General features: G+C 37.7%; 1 protein-coding gene across 1 annotated transcript; it reads left to right on the plus strand.

The window, feature by feature from the left end:
* The first annotated feature begins 16,231 nt into the window (after positions 1-16,231).
* On the plus strand, positions 16,232-19,663 carry LOC122840978. The gene is made up of 7 exons (XM_044133829.1): positions 16,232-16,302; positions 16,873-16,979; positions 17,394-17,422; positions 17,499-17,574; positions 17,653-17,787; positions 19,084-19,181; positions 19,285-19,663. The coding sequence occupies exons 1-7, from the start codon at positions 16,295-16,297 to the stop codon at positions 19,609-19,611; spliced, it is 780 nt and encodes a 259-aa protein (XP_043989764.1). The 5' UTR covers positions 16,232-16,294; the 3' UTR covers positions 19,612-19,663.
* The last annotated feature ends 102 nt before the right edge of the window (positions 19,664-19,765 follow it).

The raw sequence follows: 19,765 nt of genomic DNA on the forward strand, positions 1-19,765 counted from the left end.
AATGAGGAGAACATGAATGCTGTCGTTAAGACTCATGAGCTGTGCAGCAGCAGCTGCATGAGCCACAACAACAGGAAGATTGAGCTGACTGAGCAGCTATCAGCCGATATTATGTGTCAATTTTGTTCATTATGTTAGATAAAATGTTGTCATTCAGCAAAAAGTTCCAACTTCTGTTGTGACTTTAAGTTTTAGGATAGTGCTTCTTTAACCATTCACTTTTTGCTTATGTTTGCATAGTAAATAAATAACATGGAGTCTCCTAGAAATCCAGTGACCTTTACACTATGGTAAAAGTAAAAATGGTTTTATTTATATAGCACATTTTCAGCAACAAGGCAATACAAAGTGCTTTACAGGAATTAAAAGGAAATACAAGCAAAATAACAAACCAAAGGAAAGAGCAAAAGAAGAAAAAGCTAAAAATGTTGATCCAAAGTAAATGAACTAGATACTGTTATTCAGGTTTGGTAGATAAGTATAAGTAAGTAAGTATCCTCTGGTCTTGTCTATGTTCCTAAACTTACATCAACCACAACAAACACCTCTGGAAAAAATAAAGAGACCACTTAAAATGATCACTTTCTCTGATTTTACTTTTTATAGGTTTATGTTGAGTAAATTGAACATTGTTCTTTTATTCTTTGAACTATTCACATGTCTTTGAAATTCCAAGCGAAACTATAATTGCAAAAAAATGAGAAATAGTCAAACTAACAAAAAAAAAAAAGCAGCACTTTCAGACATCAAATAATGCGAGTAAAACACCTTCATATTAATCTAGAAACAACTATATTAATGTTTTAACTCAGGAAGAGTTCAGAGATCAGTATTTGGGGGAATAACCACAAGGTTTTCAATGGGGTTCAGTGCAGTGGTCTCCTCAGTTTTTAAGAGACCATTATGTGGCAGGGAAAACAACTTTCATCAACCACCTCAAAATGCAAAATTAGTGGACGTGTTTCTTAGTATATAGATTTATATTTGAGATGGCATGCACAATATTTAGCCCGATCAAGTTGACCGCATGTAAACCTCTGACCAGCACTATAGTTTCTGAACCCACATTAAGGTTCATCTGAAGAAATGCATGAAATTAGTTTAAGCTTCAGTGGGGACAGCAGCGATGGCTGCAGGCAGTACAGTCTGTCCCAGTATTGTGAGTTTGAGATCTCAGAAACACCTTGAGGGAATTTGTTCAAATTAGGCAAATACATCCACATGGACTCAAGGATGAATGCATTCAAAATGTTTTTTGTGCAAGTTCTAATGTCATTGTTGAAGTGATTTTTCAGGATTTATTGTATTTTCATGAGGTAATGTTCAATGTGCTTTTGTATTTTTTAAATATTATTTAACAAAGGCTAATTGTGTAAACGCTCAGTGTATGTTTTTTAATGCGGTGTAATTAATGTGCATATTTTACAATTCCCTGCTTTACAGATAAAGAATCCAGTACTAAGGCATTTTTAATCAACATTGCATGGTGGTGACTGTGACAGGAGCACGTCTAACTGGATCATAAGTCTTTCTGCATTATTTGGTGACTCCCATAAATCTCAAAATCCTTCAGTAATTAATATACAGGCTCCTGCATTAGGATTTAAGCAGTGTAACTTAATGTGGTTGCCATGTTCAATCTTAAAAACATTATTTTTTATGCTGTCACAAATGTTCTCCTGTTCTGGTGTTTATAATGCGGACCCAAAGAAGGCAGACTTGATGCAAAACTAAAGTTACTTAATTTAAAAAAAGAAAAAAAAAATCTATAAAAATGAACTCAGGGAAAGAAAACAATGCAAAACACAAGAAAATGTACTTAAAAGTAGATTTGAAATATATGCTTTTGAGTGGCTTTTAAAAGAAATCACAGAATCTACCAATATAAAGGTGCACAGATCCTCAAGAAGATCAGAAAAAAATACTGACTGTCCTCATTTGAGGATAGGAACAGTTGATGTAGCAGGAATAATCATATAATAATGTGGAATAACAATTCAGTTCTTCCTCTGTTCTTTAAAACCATTTAAATTTTTACAAAAGCTCTAGTCCTTGCTTACTTTACTGAGTTATTGTAGGACATTAACATTTTCTAAAAGTTTAAAAAATGTGATCGTGGATGAGGTTTTAGTTCTCAGACATAAAGTTTTTCTACAGGAATGCTTTAATTGGCGTACATCATTTACCCACAGTGAGGAATGTAAAATTGTGGAATGTATTTTTCTCTTTTTTAATTGAGCAGATGTTGCCTAAAAGAAAAAGGCAATGTTCATTAAATGATTCATTAGGATATCTACATCATTAAAAGTGGATAATAATACAATAAAAGCCTCAGAAAACATGACAGTATTTAAAAGAAATTTAGTGAGGGTAGATTAAAAATTACAGTGGTGGTCAGAAATAAAAATGTCCTAATGACAAAGAAAACTACATTAAAACCTGAAATGAAATCTCCAGAGTTCACGCTTTGGTGTGAATCAGACCAGAAACCTGCTTGTAAAACTCCAAGCCGAGAGGTCTGTCATCCTCTACATAAATATTAAAATCCCCAACTATAACCAACCTGTACAGTTTCTCTGTCGATGATAAATAAGTTAGTAAAATCATTTCAGAAAGTACTTTTTGGACTGGGTTGATGGTGTGCGAAGGCACAATAAAAATAATCTTCTTTCCCCGATTTAGACTCAGAAATTGTTCTATGTTAGATGAACACAAAAGAAAACACAATAGCAAGACCTCCAACACCCGACACCTGAGGCCGCCGATAAAAGCTTGGACAAATTTCAGAAAGAGAAATTTACTGAATCACTGCCAGGGCTCAGTCGGGAACAGAAACTATCCTCCTTACTTTCCTTGATACTGTAGCCATTGAATGATGGTCCACTTGTTTTTTTCTTTCATTCACTGGACTAACTTGACTGATTTTAACATTTTTGATGCTTTAACAAAGACCTATTCAAAGTATCAGCAGGTTTGAAATGCTTTCTCAAACACTGAGAATTTGAAAATTGCTTGATCAGAACAGTCCTAGTTTGAAAATGAAAACTACCAAAGATAACACAGTTTGACAGACCCATAATGGCCTTTCAGGACCAACCAGGGGATTGCCAAATAACTGTCAGCTGATAACCTGTAGTACAAAAACTGATGGATGATGCACTACTTACTAACTTTTGTTTGTTTTGTTTTGTTTTTATAAACATTTATTTGAGAAACATTCCATTTTAAAAAAATCACAATTTCTTGTGCATTTACCTTGGCACTATTATTACTTTTCTTAGGTTGAAATAATCTGTGAACTGGGATTTGTGTGCATGCATATCAGGGTAAAATGATCGCTTGGGGCGACGAACTACTGATTAAAGAGGCCCGTCATACGTTTTAAGCTCTGCCGGCCTTTTGCTTCTTTTTTGAGCAGTAAAATTATTCTATGCGTGAAACTGAAGACAGCATATGAATCAAATTGGTTTCCCGTCTGTGATCAGCCAGGCTGAAGATATTTCATAACATTAGGTTCTCTTATAATGCAGTTGGGTTTAGCCAAAATATAATAAAAAAGTGACATAGCCCACAATATAATATTCTTAAGCTGCAGCTGTTGCAGCTTTGACAGTACCTGAATTTGTTATTTGTTTCATTGTGAGATTTAACTAGAGCACTATCACCACTACCGTGGTCTTTTTTACTTTCTGGATATTCATGTTTTTTGTATTCAGCATGTGCCTGCATGGGGAAGCGACAACATGTGCAATGATGCATTGTTCCTTCGTCCTCTGTGTAGGACATGTGATCATAAGCCAATAACTGGGCTTGATGGGGTGGGATGAGCAATGAGTGCTGCATCTCTGTGGAGAGTGATACTGAGAGGGATAGATGATGTGTGCTGATGCAGACGGGACTTTTTTCTTCCTGGCATGGCCACAGAGCACCTGAGACCAGAGCCAAAGCAGCACAGCCAATAGCAGCTCATGCTGCCAGACATCCCTGTTTTCAACAGTGAGAGATTACCTCAGGACAAGTGTTATGCAAAGTAATATGATGGAAAAGTGTAATATCTGCAGAAAGACTGATAGTTGAGGCATAATTTGTGGTAATTTTAGCCTCCATTTCACTTTAAGTACCAATTATGTCATGATGTATCACATGTATAAATCACTTGGCCGTGTTTAATGACGTGTCAGGATTTCAGAGCTGGAAACACAGACAGATGAGTCTCATGTTTGCACTAATTACTAAACCCCAACAGTACGGAGAAAATAAATGGTAATCCACTTGGCCGTTGGTGCTGAACACAAACCAGCAGCTGAATTAGAAACAGTTTTGGACCATCATCGTGTTGCGTCGTGTCGTTTTTTATCTTCTTATCTGCCACAAGCTACTTGTTGACAAAAAAAGGAAACAAACAGAAACAGATGAAAGTAAACATCAAACTTTCTGGATGATTAAGATGTAAAAAATAAAACATTTACTGCACAGCGTCACAGTGGTCAAAAGTCCTTGCCATGAACTAAATTTATATCATTGCATAAGCCAGTGCAACTACATGCAAATTTCAGGTGCCAGCTGAGACTTAATAGGTACAACAATCATACATCTGAGCCTTCATGAGAAATCCTCTGGTTTGTCTCCGTGCCTGCAGTGTGGAGATAAACCAAACCAAAAGGATCATCCATTTGCAAGAGCAGGCTTTCCTCTGTGCTCATCTCAATATTTAGCTTCCAGGACAATACAAGCTTGACGGAGAACATGGACCCAATTCAGTTCAATAATCATCTATTTCATGCCATCTTTCCCTCTGCAGCCTCCTGCTTTTCGCCTTATGGCCTCATTTCACAGGCTTTAAATCCCAACTGGGTGCAATGACAGAGAAGATGAAAATCTATTTTGTATTCCCGCCTAATAAAACAATGAGTTAATGCAACCAATATTGTACTCTAAAAGTACACAGAAAACTTTTTCATTTCAGTGCACCTACCTGATATTACTAGAAAGAAAACTTAAATTGTCACCAGCACATATTATCTTATTCACAAGCTGGCCTGTAAGTGTAGTAAAATATTAATCATGGCCTATTTGCCAATCTTTGAATCTTGCTGAGAAGATTCAAAGATTCATTTCTGAATGTTTCCATTTATGAAATATTTCAAACTTAAACAGATAGTTTATGGGTTGTACAGACAAACAAATCTGTTACAATTTTAACAGATTTAACAGGTCATAAAGAAATATCAAATGGATATTAATTCCTCATCCATCTATTTTCCAGTCACTTAATTCTGGCTGGATAGACTAGGTTGGTGATCCCTGTTTTAAAAAGTGGTTAAAATAGTTTTGACTTGTAAGTTACCCAGTTGTTCATTCCTAACAAACAGCAAAGATTGAATAAAGATTAAATGAAAAATGGGGTCCATGACACTTAGCAAAGTACAGTGAACCCCCAGTATTCACTGGATCATCAGCACCGTGTGAATACTCAAACCCCACAAATACTTGAGATCCCCTTTAAGAATGCTTAGAACTGCCTGTTATAATAGTTTAATCTCCAAAATACCTTAATGTACATTAATACTCATAGTAGAAATCGTCTTAGCAGTAAGATAATATTTTTTCAGCTGTATTCTTGGAACAGCCAATCAGCACCAAGGAAAATAAATGCAGCTCAGGCATTGGCTGCTTTGCAAATCTCAGTCAGTGGCGTGTCAAGTAGTACTGCGGCCACTTATTCCAGCATTCATGAAAAACTCAGTTCTTAGGCATATTTGACTGTAGTTTCTATAAAGGGTCTAATATTATTTTTGTCTGTTTTTCAAGGAAGAACGTGGATCTTTGATGCCCTCTCTGAAAGTTTTTGACAGGATATTAATAGTACAATCATAGGGACATGGGCAGAAAGAATAAGGCCTTGTCTTTACTGCAGACTTGAGACAGAGGATGATCTCTTTCTGGAAAACCCAATAACTGACTTGGATCATGCTTAAATTTTTCATTGACATAGTGTATGCGTCTGGCAGAAACAGTTAAAGTTGCCTGTTTAGCCCAGAGCGTTGTACTAACAAAAAAAATAAAAAATCCTGAAAACTTTTATGGAGTTTCCACATACATATGAGGCAACGTTATTCAGAAAATAAAGCTTCAGGCCACCTGAGCGCTCTGAAGAGTCCAGTGATCTAAGAGATCTTTGAGACCTCTTCAGGAAACGAGTGAGAAGACTGGCTCTGAATTACAGAAAACACTGGAGGAAAAAGTCCCTCCATCTCGCCGCTAAAAGGCTCTGGAGTGGGCGAGAGAGTGTCACGGAAAACCAAGACCAGAGTGGGAGCTGAAGTTGCTGCAATGCCCTCTGGGGGTGGTGGAAAATAAAGTCTAATATTTATCTCCTGCAGTAAAATGGATAATTGATCCAGGCACTGGTTAGTAAAAGTGTTGTTTTCTCAAAAGTACTCATGTAAGTGAAGCTTGACGCTCGTTTGTGCCTGACTTGGTGAATGGACCATCAAGAACAGAAGATGTAGTGTTGGGGGGGAACAGCAAGTTGATATAATTATTAATATTTCTTTCATGTAAAGTGCACAAACTGTTCAACAAGTGTTAGGATTTGTTTTGGGGTTTTTTAGGCTGAAAATGCAAAAATCTCTGTGGTAGGATTTGGACTTTAAAATAAAAGAACCTTTTAAAACTAACAAGCTTGCCTGTTAACATTTGTGTGGGAGGGATGCACTTCCAATTTTGGATGGTTTGAAACTTTTAATGGGTCGTTGGTGTTGTTTCTGAAAGAAAACAAATCTGCACAACGAGAGAAACTGCTTACAAGTTTTCTACAAGTTTTCATGCCTAAAATATGAACATAAGAAAATGTTCTGTCAAATATAAGGCAGATTGTTATCTCTAGTTATGCATTGAATGCTGTAGGGGTTTATTCGTGACAGTTCATTCCTCTTTTCCTATTATCCCCTATTCCCTATTTCTTGTTTCATCACTCAGAAATGTCCAACCATAAAACTGCTGCTTTGAACAGTATGGCGTGAGTTTGAAAAATAAAGTTTTACATGAATATCAAATAAGTAATTGTCAGGAGAAGGGAATAATGAAGACACATCTATAGAAACTCAACAAGAGAAGATATATGTGCCCCAGTGTTGAATTATTATTTTTTACTTCTTTCTACTTTTGCCGGTGGTCAAGTGCTCAACTGTCAACGCTTCCCATTAAAACAAGAGACAGACAAAAATGTAATTCCTGCTCAGAGAGTACAGTGATACAGTCTCAGGTCTCCTGTTTTGCGATTTGTGCAAACAGAAGACAGATTGGGGTGATGGGAAGAAGGAAAGACGCAGAAGACAATGGAAATAAAGAAAGAGAGGTTGGGGGGAGAGGACAGGGAAGGAATGAGGGAGATAGAAAGTGAAAGACAAGGAAAGCTGTCATCATAGAGAGTCTGACTCATTTGGTGCTGGATATAGCACCGAGCTGTGAGGCATGTTGCCTAATTTACGATCACTCAGGAACAATTACATTCCTTCAAGCTGGAATCCATCTCATATAGGAGATGAAGCTGGTCTTTACAACCTAGACTGGAACTAGATTTTTCAGCTTGTCTCAAGTTTTCTATGGGATTTAGGTCTGAGGACGTAAATGGCCATTGAAGAGGGTTGACTTTTATATCATGGTGAACCATTTTTGCGTTGATTTTGCTTTTTGTTTCAGCTCAACCCTGGTGAATTATTCAATGACAAGATGTTTTCAGTTTACTAGGAAATGTCTTGTGCTGTAAATTGGTTTTCATATGCATGTGGAAGGAAAACAGACCCACTGCATCAAAGATCCTGCTACTTGCATGTCAGTGGAAATGAGGTGTCTGTCCTCTATTAAAGCCAAGGTAGCTATATATATATATATATATATATATATATATATATATATAACAACATACTGAGTCCTAATCTAAAGACATTTAAGAACAGGTAAGAAACCATAAGAGTCTAAAAGGAGTTATAAAAACCATTTCTAAGGCTCTGAGTCCTCAGCAAGATTGATTTTTTCACCAATTAAAAGAAACAGAACAATGATGAACTGGCCAAATAAAATTGACATAAGAAGACGTCAAAGACTTATCCAGGACGTCTCAAAAGAACCTACAACAATATCTACAGCAGTGAAAATGATACATGTTTTAATCAGGGATCATGACTCCAATAAAAAGAAAGAGTCTTGGCAAACAAGGCATCTATCGGACGGTTTCTACACAAGAACCACTGCTGTTCAAAAGAAACCCAAAGACTCATCAGCCATTTGCTAAAGAAAAAGACGTTTTTAGGAACCCAAGATTTCTAGAGCAGCATTTTATGGACAAGAGAAAAGTGGAACACTGAACATTGTGCTGACAGTCAAACACAGCAGTGGAAGTGTGATGCTTTGGGACTGCTGTGCTACTTGAGAACGTGGATGACTTGAATAATTTACCATGTCTAATGGAACATTGATGGAATGCCAACCTATTGTGATCAATACAATAGTGTACAATACAGCAGTAGCATAACTTAAATGGTACTTTTATGTTGTTACTGAAATGTTTTATTTCTGTTTTATTTATCTTCCAGTGCCAACCTTTTGTGTTTCAGAACTGCTCTTAGCATTAAGTGCAACAACTTGAGATCACCAACATGCACTCGATATCTGATTTTTATTCAGTCACATTTGGAACGCCATTATGTCTGTAGTTATCCACAAAGGCGGTTAAGTGCATCTGCTTGGCATGTTCTATGTCTGTAAGAGCCTGCAGAAAGTCCTGGCTGTGAATACTGCAGTCAAATAGCTGTAATTATCTGCAATCAGCTGACAAGCAGGGGCCGGCTGAAAGGCTGCTCACACACAAACACGGTGGAGGACGAGAGAGGAGTCGACGGGCATGAAGGAAGAAACATCTCCGGGAAAGAAAAGGGAAATGGCAGAGATGTTGGATTCAGAAAAGATCAGACACCAAGCTCCTGCAGTAGACTCAAAATCAGAGAAGAATGTGAATAAAAATCAAATGAGAAAATGACAAGATTGAAGATTGCCATCTTTGAAGCTGTACGCCTCCTACACAAACTCATGTTTTTATCAAAAATGAAGCAGCTTGCTGCCAAAATCCTAAAGGAATGGCATCTTAAAGCATATATATACATATATAGTGGTGGTGAATTTTTTTTTCCCACCAGGGGGTCTTTTGTGGGCTCTAGTGTCCCTTATTTGAAAGTAGATTGACAGGAAGGGGAAGGAGAGGGGGGAAGACATGCGACAAACGTAGGCCGGGTCCGGGAATCGAACCGTGACCGCCACGTTGAGGACTGAAGGCCTCCAAATGTGGGTCGCTCTACCCTCTATGCCACCACAGCACGCCCGTGGTGGTGAGTTTGACTTTGCTTATATAAAAAAGGTTTAATCACAAGATACACCATGAAAATGCTAAAAATAAATAAATAAATAACATATTATTATGCATGGTGACACAGGGCTAAAAACTCTTAAAAATAACAAAATAATGGATGAATTTTGGTGGCTTCAATTTGATGGTCTAAACATCTTTAATCAAAATCACTTCAATTTAAAAAAACTGTTAAAAATTAGATCTAAGATAAAACACACACCGGTCAAATATTTTTTTTGTTTGAACAAATTTTTTAAATGTTAGTATCCATATGTCCACCCTGTTCACAAAAATAACTTGTATTGCTTGAATATTGCAGCAAAGTCAGTAGTTAATAATGAGATAGTGATGTTAAACCAACTCTGCATTTCTTGTCTAACTTCACTCTTTAACCCTAAAGCTAGCCCTGACCCTCATATGACCCCTGATTTAAGCAGATATTAAACCCTATTTTTCATAAATCATTATCTATGTATTGAAAATGTTTATTATTGGTCTGATGCTAAATTAAATATTATTAAATGTTGTGCTTTCAATAATATAGTTATGTGGCTATGTTCTGTTTTTCATTGCTTTTTGTCACATTTACTGTTTCATAAAAATAAACTTTTGTATGTCAGAAGACGATAACTGGTTAAACATAAATGACGTTTTCAAATGATAATTTATTTATAATGGGAAAACAAGTTATGGAAACCAAGGTGGCCCTACGTTAAAATGAAAATTTTATGTATTTAATTAGATGGAAAAACTGAGATTGAGCATTGGTTTTCTTATTTATTCGTTTATTTTACCTTTATTTTTAAAAGTTGAGATTCATACTCTCATTTCCAAGAGGGAAACTGTAAAACACACAACAGCACAAATACACTCTGATAAAATGTCTCCAATGAGTTGTTGAGTAGCAATAGCACTTAAACACTCATAAAATCATTCAAGCTTTATGTGGTCTACAAATGGGATAGCTTTATCAAATCTGATATATTTCACTGTGTTTCATCAAACATCCAAAATCTTACAGCTCCAGACCAATCACAATGTTCCAGCAATATATCTCTCATTCATTAGTGCATGAGGATTCACGCTGCTCGCCTCCCACAGGCACACAGGATTCTGCCGGAGCATTAGGGTCGTGACAGAAGCTGCGAACAGCTAGGCTGAAAGTGCTGCTTTGTGACACGCTGAAAGGACGAATGGCCTCAGATGAATAGATGGTAATTAATACACATCACACCCAAGAGACTCGAGTACAAGAACAGAGCAAATTACTCTGTCAATAAAATAGCTCAAAGACACAATGAGAGAGAGGAGGGGATGTGCACTGGGCTGCCAAGGGGGCCATAACTCAGTCATGCGTCCCTGGACAAACACTTTTTATGGAGGAAGTGTCCTAAAGCAGCCTTGAAAAGTCCAATATGGGAGAATATTTATGTAGGAAATGAATAATAGCTAAAACAAAGATTTTTACATTAACAGCCCAGAATAAAAGCCACACATAACTGTAGATAATAGACTCTGGAACAAAGAGATGATAATTTATGGTCGAACAATATAGATTGGATTTTAGCCCATGTAATTTCAAAAAGGACTGTTTTTTCTTCATTTTTCAGTTCACACATCATCCCTCAGTGTCTTGTGCGCTTTTTATTTAGTGATGATGAAAAAGGCTTGGAGATATTTTGGAAGGAAAAGATCAATGAGTAGAGCCACATGCCCTGCACGAGGGGAAATCTTTCATCTTGTTCTCTGAAATCATCCATCCACTATAATGTATGTCCAGATCTTCCTCTAGCTCTTTCCCAGATATCTCTCGGGATGTTTTACCTTTCCTCTCCCGTGATAAAAATGTGACAGGCAGAGTATCACATTGTTTAGACAGTTGAACATATATCTGCCTGGGGGCGCGGCTTGAGCAGCAGAAGGGTCCATCCTTCTTCACCACCAGGACCCGTGAGCTTACATGTCGTGGTCTCTTGGAGATCAAAGTTTCAACGAGCCGCCTGAAGACATACAGAGTATGTGGGAAACAAACGAGTCCCACGGCAGCTCCAGGAGAACATGAAGCCTTTGGTCTGGAGATGCGAAGAGAAAGGCAAGCAGCAAAGAGACAATGACTGTGAGCCCTCGTGGATCCGGTGTCACTTCTCCTCAGATGCTAGTTTTACACTGTCAGCACAACGGTGAAGGAGGATGCTAAACACACAGGCAGATACTGATGTTGGAGGGGGGAAAGGTTGTCCTGTGAGGCTGCCTGGCAGATGAGAGCTGCTGCTTGGGTCCTGTTGACTCACAATGGTTGACAACTGCTGGTCTCAGGAAACAGTAGTCCCGAGTCATCCTTCATAATGTGCACTGTGCTTCTAAAGAGTCAACTTTCTGGCAATCTTTTCCAGTGATCTTGAGTCAATAGATCTGTAGGTTTTTTGAAAGTTCTCAAAATTTAGCAAAATGCACATTTCTGGGTTTGAGTAAACATATTGCTTAAATCTTTCTTGTTTTGAATATACATTTTTCCAAATGTGGGTCCAAGGTGTCCCACTCAAAATGGACAACTGTGTGGTCCAGAAAAAGAAAGGACTGATGAATTTAGACACCAATGGCTACCATGTATTTTAATAGTGTTCATATGCATTATGTCCATAAACTTCAATGTATTTTATTGGGCTTTTATGTCATAGACTAGAAATGCTGCAAATAAATATCTGAAAAATATGAGAGACTTTTATATTAGTGTCACTGTGTCAATACTTTGAGGAGCAATCAGTCTTTTTAAATATGTCTCTACTTCCTTGATATTTCTGCCCATTATTGTTTGCAAAACACCTCAAATTCAGAAATACTGGGTGGTGAGCCATAATCTTCAAGTTTCACCCAATATTCTTAACACGTTTAATGTCTGAACAAGGCCCTACTAAAATTTGAAAATGCTTTGCTCTATTGTAACTCTGACTTTGCTACGCAGCTGGAAGGTGAAACTCCACCCCAGCTTCAAGTCTTTTCCAGCCACTGCAACTGGCTTCCTTCCAGTATCACCCTGTCTTCACCTCCAAACATTTTCCACCAAATCTAAGCAGCTTCCCTGCTGAAGAATATTATCTCCACAACATAACACTACCACCACAGTTTTACCATGGAAGATTTCCACATAGCATTGACCACCATGGCCAGACAAGAAAATTTCAATCTTAATCTTCCATACTTTTGGTTCCCCTAGAAGGTTTCTAGCAAATGGTATGCAATGTTTTTCATCCGTTTTTTAAAATATGATTTTTATATTGCCACTATTTGATAAAGGTCAGAGATGTGAGGGGAGAAAAGCTACTACTCTGCTGTGAAATTGGATTTACCCCCTGGCAGACTCTTTAAGATAATGTTTAAGTTTCTTCCAACAGACCCGACCAGCAGCATTCGTATGCACATAGATGGGCTGTTTATTCTGCTTACCAAATGCACTTCATGTCTTATGACCTCATTTCTGTACAACCTGACATTTTGCTCAGGATTCAGAAATTAGTTGAGATAAGGACGATGTTTTGGCTGAACTACTAGCTCTCCAGGGAAATCTCTTTACTTTGTGAAGTAAACACAACTATTAATCAAACTGCTGTGTTGGAGATTACTTCTGCAGGATTTTCCCACAAGACTTACATGACAACATGAAGTAAACCAAAGGATCTCAAAAAGCAACACTTCATGCCCCAACCTTAATAAATTTAAGAAGGGATATGAAACAATGTGATCAGTTCACTTCTGTCAGTCTTAAACTGATCACAAAGCGGTTTCTATGACTCTGGGACTAAAGCCAACCACAGTGAGGGTCATCAACATCCAAAAATGGAGAAAAAGTAAAAAATGTTGTACTTTTTTTTCACGCTGTGGCTATTTAATATAAAAACAACTTATACAAAATGATCAGAAGCCAAAAAGGGACCAAAGAGCTACTGGCAAGACATCGAGCTGGAAATAGGTTAATAAGAGGATCTGACAAATGACTGGAAACTGGGCAGAAACTGGGCTGGGGTGAAAACGGGTAAGATATCATTACCTGTCGGATGCAGCTGTTAGGATAGTTAGTAACCAGATTTATAGAGTAGCACTCTATAACACATTCTTATTGTGGGATTTCTTTTCCACCTGTAACACTTCTTTCTAAATTAGTTATTTTTAGGTATTGCTTCATTAAAAGTGAGATTATGGTGCTGCCATAAAATCTGAATGATTCTGAATGTTTGTAACCAGGTGAGCCAAAACAAGAGATTGCTTTAGTCACACCAATTCTCCAAACAGATAAGCCAAAAATGATCATTTGATTGACTTGGGTTGTCTTCTGCAATCAAATAGTAATCCAAACACAAAACCATACTGTTAATTTTGAAAAGAACTATATACATCTAGTCTAATATTTTATAGGGAGGAGAGGGATTGAGCTGCTTGCTGAACAATTAGGCTGCCCTCTTTTGTGGAAGGACAAAGAAAGGACACAAAATGGGACAGAAAGCTTCATCGGGTCTCTCTGGTGCCTCAATCTGGAACTTAGATTTTTGCCGTGAGCGATGTTTGCTCACTTTATGTGCTGAGATGTTTGCACAAGGGGCTGCTATTCACCTCAACACCATTCTTTAAAATGTTGACCCCAAAGAGTCACTTTAACTTTCTTAGTTTTTTATCTTAAAAAGTTCTTGGAGTACAAGCACAAAGTTAAAATGAGTTGATAATAAGAAGCAAAGTCATGAATTATTTTTCACAAGCCTGTTATGGCTTTTCAACCAATCCTAACTGTTTAAATAGAAGAATATTGACTTATTTTGTTTTTTTGAAGACATTTCATTCAAAAGGCTTACTCAGCTGACTATGAGTCTCTCCCAAATTATTGCCTTTTCCATCAGTGTTAAGTGAAACTACTGATTCCACAAAAGATCCCCTCTTACAATCAGTCGATCCTCCCAACCTTTTTAGGTCTAATAAGAACAGAGGGTTGAGTGCGGACAGAAGACGAAAAAGCAACATGAAACATAACTGGTATTACTGAAGAGTTTGGAATAGAAACTCTTCAATTTAGGCTGATTTAGTTTTGTAATTAATGTGAATTAACTTTTAGAAGAGGAATATACAGTATATCAAAGCAAGCCACAGGCTGGTTGAGTACGACCGCCAAACTGACCTTATGCTGCATGAAAAGCCAGACATCACACTACAGAAGATAAAGTACCGCAGGCCAGCTGTTCAGCCATATGTCCCTGATTTGGGTATTTCTCTGCCTTCTTTTGACCAGTTTACACATATCAAAGGTTGCAAAGCTAGTGTCCAATTGGGATTACAGATGGATAAAGCAAAGTGTGATTCATCTGGAACTGGACACCAGCAGATGCATGAGTCACAGACATATATCGCCACAAGCCTGTTTACCAACACTTCCACTGCACTCACACATACAGGAGGCCCGAAACCACCTAACCCTGATAAAACCCGGTCATTGCTACATCTGGATATAGAGCTTTGTGCTAGCTGCCTGCTAGCCTTTCCCTCAAACAATTACAAAACAGTTTGCAAACATCTGTCATAAAATATTTGTTTAAACTGAAAGAAATAGGGAGATGCATCAAAGTTGCAATAGAAACATATTAAATGAATCACAGAAGTCTCAAGATAAACTATAGAAACTGTTATGGTTTTTCAGGCGACTGAAGTTAATTTGCTTGACTTTTTTTTTTAGCCGACATGAGCTGCAGCCCATCTTGTAAAAGCAAAGTAACCTTCCGAGAGCATCCAAGGACGGTGGCGCTCTCTGCTGGTGAATACCCCACATGACAGCCACACATTTTCCTAGATCAGAGAAGTGGAGAAGTCTGCATGTGGATGGTTTGCATATGATGCCTCATATGTCTTTAAACGTAAAGGCAGGAGTTTCTAAGTTCCTCTTTGTGTTTTTATTGAATATCTTAATCGAATAATCAAAACATAAGGACACTAATGATGAAAAGGATACCTATTTTGTTCAGTAATTTTATATCTCCCAACTGAAAATAATGTGCTCTTTTTTAATCATCCATAAAAATGTGAAAGCATGGTTGGAAAAATTGTGAAGAAAGTGTGGAAAGTTATTAATGTATTTTACAGTTCTGGTTGAATATAAAACTAAAATAAACAAAAGAATTTTAAAAACTTTGTTCCGTACCTTTTCATCCTTGTGTTCTTCATTCTGTTCGCTTTGCCTTCCTTCCTCTTTCCCTCATTTTACTTAAAGTTTGTTTGTTGTTGCTGTTTTCAGGTTTCATTTATAAAGGCTGTCCACAATCTGACATAATTTACTATCATATTTCTAACTTCACTGTGCTGCAAAATTAGATTATTTCAGTCCAGAAATGTATGAAATTCTGATATAAATTGGGATTGTTTAGAACAATAATCACTTAATGTCTTGAGTATATATTTTAACATTGTTGTAAATAGGTTATTCTTTTAAAAAAAACATTTTTTTAAAAAGGGTCAAGTGGGTTTAAAGGCACTTGAACTACATTGCATGTAGATCAAGGATCAAAGTTGTAAAGGGCTCTTTGAATTACAAGGGTTAGTAATTCCTGTCCTGACAACATTGTAAGGCTATAAAAGTCTTTAGAATAAATGCTAAAAAATCTATATAATTACTTATGTGAACAAAGGTCTGGTTGCTAAGTAAAACTGTCTCTACATACCTTCTCTTGGCAGGTTATATTTGTCCATATTCTTACTTTACAGCTTAATATCTAACAGCTGTAAGAGGCATAGTAATTTCAAGCTTGTCTCAGTCAACACGTTTTGTTTTTTTCATCCTCATGCACCTGTGCTTGGCTGTCAGACAGCCCAAAGACTCTGTGGAGGAACAACAACCCCGTGACAAAGGAACACCGAATGTCAAGGCAGGTAGGTCCTTATTTCTGTCAGGGGATTTCCACCGAATGGATTAAATAGCATTCAATTGTTACAGCCAACATATTCTTTTCATGTATTTTTGTATTGTCAATCCATCTGTCTTTCCGGGTGGCCCTGCTCCATCTATTTATAGGCCTACAAGGACATTAGCTCAGTGTTCGTGTAGAAATGTCATGTAAGACAGGAGGGTCTTACAGCATTCATCCTTAAATGTGAAGGTCAAGAAAAATGAATCAGTTTTGTCCATAAAGGGGAGAAATTAACCTTTTTCTTTTGACAGTCTGTGCAGCTAAACTGAATACTGATTTATTCAGATTTTTTTTTTAGTGTGAGTAAAAGTAAATATAGTGAAATGAATAACCTTAACACTTGGAATATTCAAATGTTGTTTTTAGCAGTTCTCAAATCAGAAGCGCTAAGAAAAAAATATCATGTGCTAAACTGGTGTCTGATTACAACCTTATGTAACATTGCATGCCTGAAGTTTCAGACATGATTTAAATAAAAGAATAATAATTTATGGCAATTCTGTCTTCCTTTGTCTTTATCTTTTTCAGAGGGGGAATGGAGGAAAGCTATGAGACATTTGAGGAGGAGTTATGGCCACCGAGGGCAGACGCTCCTCCACAGAGACCTGTTCGACAGATCCGCAGAGCAAGTGGCGGTACGCACAAAATCACACCCACTGACTCACTGATGCCTGCATGTTCAGCTCTGTTCAAAATAATGGCAATCCATTGTCACTAAGATCCAGCACCATTTTAGCCTAACCTTATATTCCGTTAAATAATATTATAAAATAAGAAAAAACGAAAAGAAGTAAATTCACAACTTGTCCTTTTTGATAAAAAGGTTTACAAAAGACAACAAAGGCTGCCACCTCAGTTTCACACATCATTCCCAAGAAGAACCTTACAGAAATGAAATGACACATGCATTTACCAGTCACATGTTTGCATAATGGAACCCTGCAAATATAGTATTAAGGGCTTATTTTGGTGGGTTCACTTTATTATTGGTTGTCTTTTTAGTTGATTTATTGTATAATACTTCTGTGGATTTATTGTTTTCATTTCAGAAATGTACACTGCAAGAAAAATCAGAGAGGTGAGTTTAGAAACAACCTACATTTACAAAAGTGGTTCATCCTGTGATCCTTTATTGATAAGTTGTTCTGCGACAGGAAGTGCCTCCTGTGTCTCTGCAACCAATATCAGAACCTAAGATCTTATCCAGAGAACCCAGCTTCACCAAAGCTAGTGAGTAATTGACATACTTCCTCTTTAATCTTTTAAGTTCAATATTTAAAAGAGTTCCCTTTTCTTCACATCTTCCAGCATCCTTGCATAAAACCTTGTCGATCCAGAACCTGACTCAGCTAGAGACACCCTGGGAAAACGTCACCCTCAACCGTTGTCTTTTTGTAGCCATCGCCATCCTGGTGCTCACCTCAGGCTTCCAGAAGCTTCATGGCAAGTAGACTAAACTATAAATACATATAAGTAGGCTTCTGATCAAAATGGGAAGTCTGGGAAAGTGTTCCCATGCTGTTGGACTTTAACCTGGTTTGAAGTTGAAGTTCAGGGACATGAGATGAACAAAACAGGGGCCACATGGGGGATTCCAGGTAGATTCCAGGTAGATTCCAGAGATGCGCATCGCAGCGGCTGTTTATGCAGGGCCGGCCCAAGGTAATATGGGGCCTTAGACAACACCCCCTGGTCCCCAACACCTGAACCCTTCCTACTAAGAACCTCAGCATCACTAACATGTTTAAATATCGATAAGGTGAATCTGCGAGAGGGCGACCAGGTTTATTGGCAGAGTTTAAAATCAATCACTGATTATTGGTTGTTTGCTGTGATGTATTTGTGAACACAAAGATTACACCATATTGTAGCCATGGTAACACAAAATCAAACTATCAAGATGATTCTTTAGTCTTTTACAAAGTAAATGTCCTAATTAAATCCCAAATGTGCTTTTTTTTCTCAGCTGAATGCATTAAATCAAATTTAATAACATTGTCATTCTCTATAAATGATGCTGCAGCTTTAGATCTATGGTCTGTGGTACCATTAAACCATTTCCAGGGGCCCCTGAATGTTATTAGGGCTTAATTAGTAAAATAGCAGCAAATTTGCTTATTCATAACCAGCGACCTTTCTCTCCTCTGGTCTGTTTAACAACTACAGTCTCAGATCAATTCAGACCTCCAGGACTGTCAGCAGCAGAAACAGCAACATTATACCTGTTGGGGAAAATATACTACATTTGCTTTGCATTGTCTCCGCATGATGGCAATGATATAGTAGGATCCAATGAGATTCTTGATTAATATGGGTTGCTGCTATGTTGTTGTATGGTGTTTTAAGGTCTTGTTCAATGTGCCCTTTTTTAACTTCGAGCCCCTGCCCCCCCAAAGGTCTCTGCACGGCCCTGCCTCAAGGTGAGAATTATTCTAAAATGGCTCGACAATCATTGCACTTTCAAAGACAGAGAGACGTTTTTGCATTTGGCATCTGAGGGTCAAGAGAGTGTAAATGCATGACAGAAAATAACACGAAAGCCATTTTAACCATCCAGGTTTGGACTTTCTAATCTTTTGTCCTTGAACTTTGATTAGCTGATGGGCAGCTTAAATGTTTTCAGTAATTTGCCAACTCTGCCTCTTGCAGCAGGATGGAAAATGATCCCTGGTTTCAAGATATTGAGCAGAAGTGTATAGAAATAAATGTAAGAATATAAAGTATTTCAAAATCCCACAGAAACTTTACGTGGCCAGGGAATAGTAGAGGAAGAGGAGGAAGCTGGACTAACAATGAGACGATCAGAGTGGTTACGTCACAGAGGCCGTCTGCCGGAGGTAAACTAGTCTCTGTTGCAGGTTTTACAATTAAACATCGAGTGTTTCATCACCATGACTTTGATAAGCCCTTCTAAGCTAGACACATTTCGTTCCCTTAAAGCCAGAGACGTCTCTATGGGAAGTCGTGTTTTGGTGGCTGCCAGACCTTGATGATGAAGACGAAGACGAGGATGACGATGAAGAGATCAAAAGAAGAAAATCAAAGAGGGAAGTAACAAGACGAACATCGAGAGGTCTCAGGAACAGGCCGCTGCCAGAGAAAAAACTCTTAAAGCAAAGAGACGGGAAATTAAAGGACAGGAGGGCCAGGAAAGCCAGGGCTAACAAAATCAAAGACAAGAGAGGGACAGCCAGGAAAGAGGACCCTGAAGAGGCAGCAGACGAACAGGATGAAAGAGAAGAGGAGACAAAGGCAAAAAAAGAATAAGCTGCAAGATGGGAAATAATTTTTAAAAAAATAAAAATTTCTGCTCTCACTACCCATCAAATGGAGTCTCAAATGTTTGCCTAATCAAGTGGCAGCTCAGTGGTGCTTCCATGGAAAGTTGTTTTAACATGTCTTGGTAAAAAAGTAAAATATG

This window comes from Gambusia affinis, linkage group LG12 (assembly GCF_019740435.1).
Source record: "Gambusia affinis linkage group LG12, SWU_Gaff_1.0, whole genome shotgun sequence".
Classification (NCBI taxonomy): domain Eukaryota; kingdom Metazoa; phylum Chordata; class Actinopteri; order Cyprinodontiformes; family Poeciliidae; genus Gambusia; species Gambusia affinis.

Coding starts and splice junctions, on each gene's coding strand:
- LOC122840978 (XM_044133829.1), top strand. Junction 16,980..17,393: donor GATCCGCAGAGCAAGTGGCG/GTACGCACAAAA, acceptor TTTTCATTTCAG/AAATGTACACTGCAAGAAAA. Junction 19,182..19,284: donor ACAGAGGCCGTCTGCCGGAG/GTAAACTAGTCT, acceptor GTTCCCTTAAAG/CCAGAGACGTCTCTATGGGA.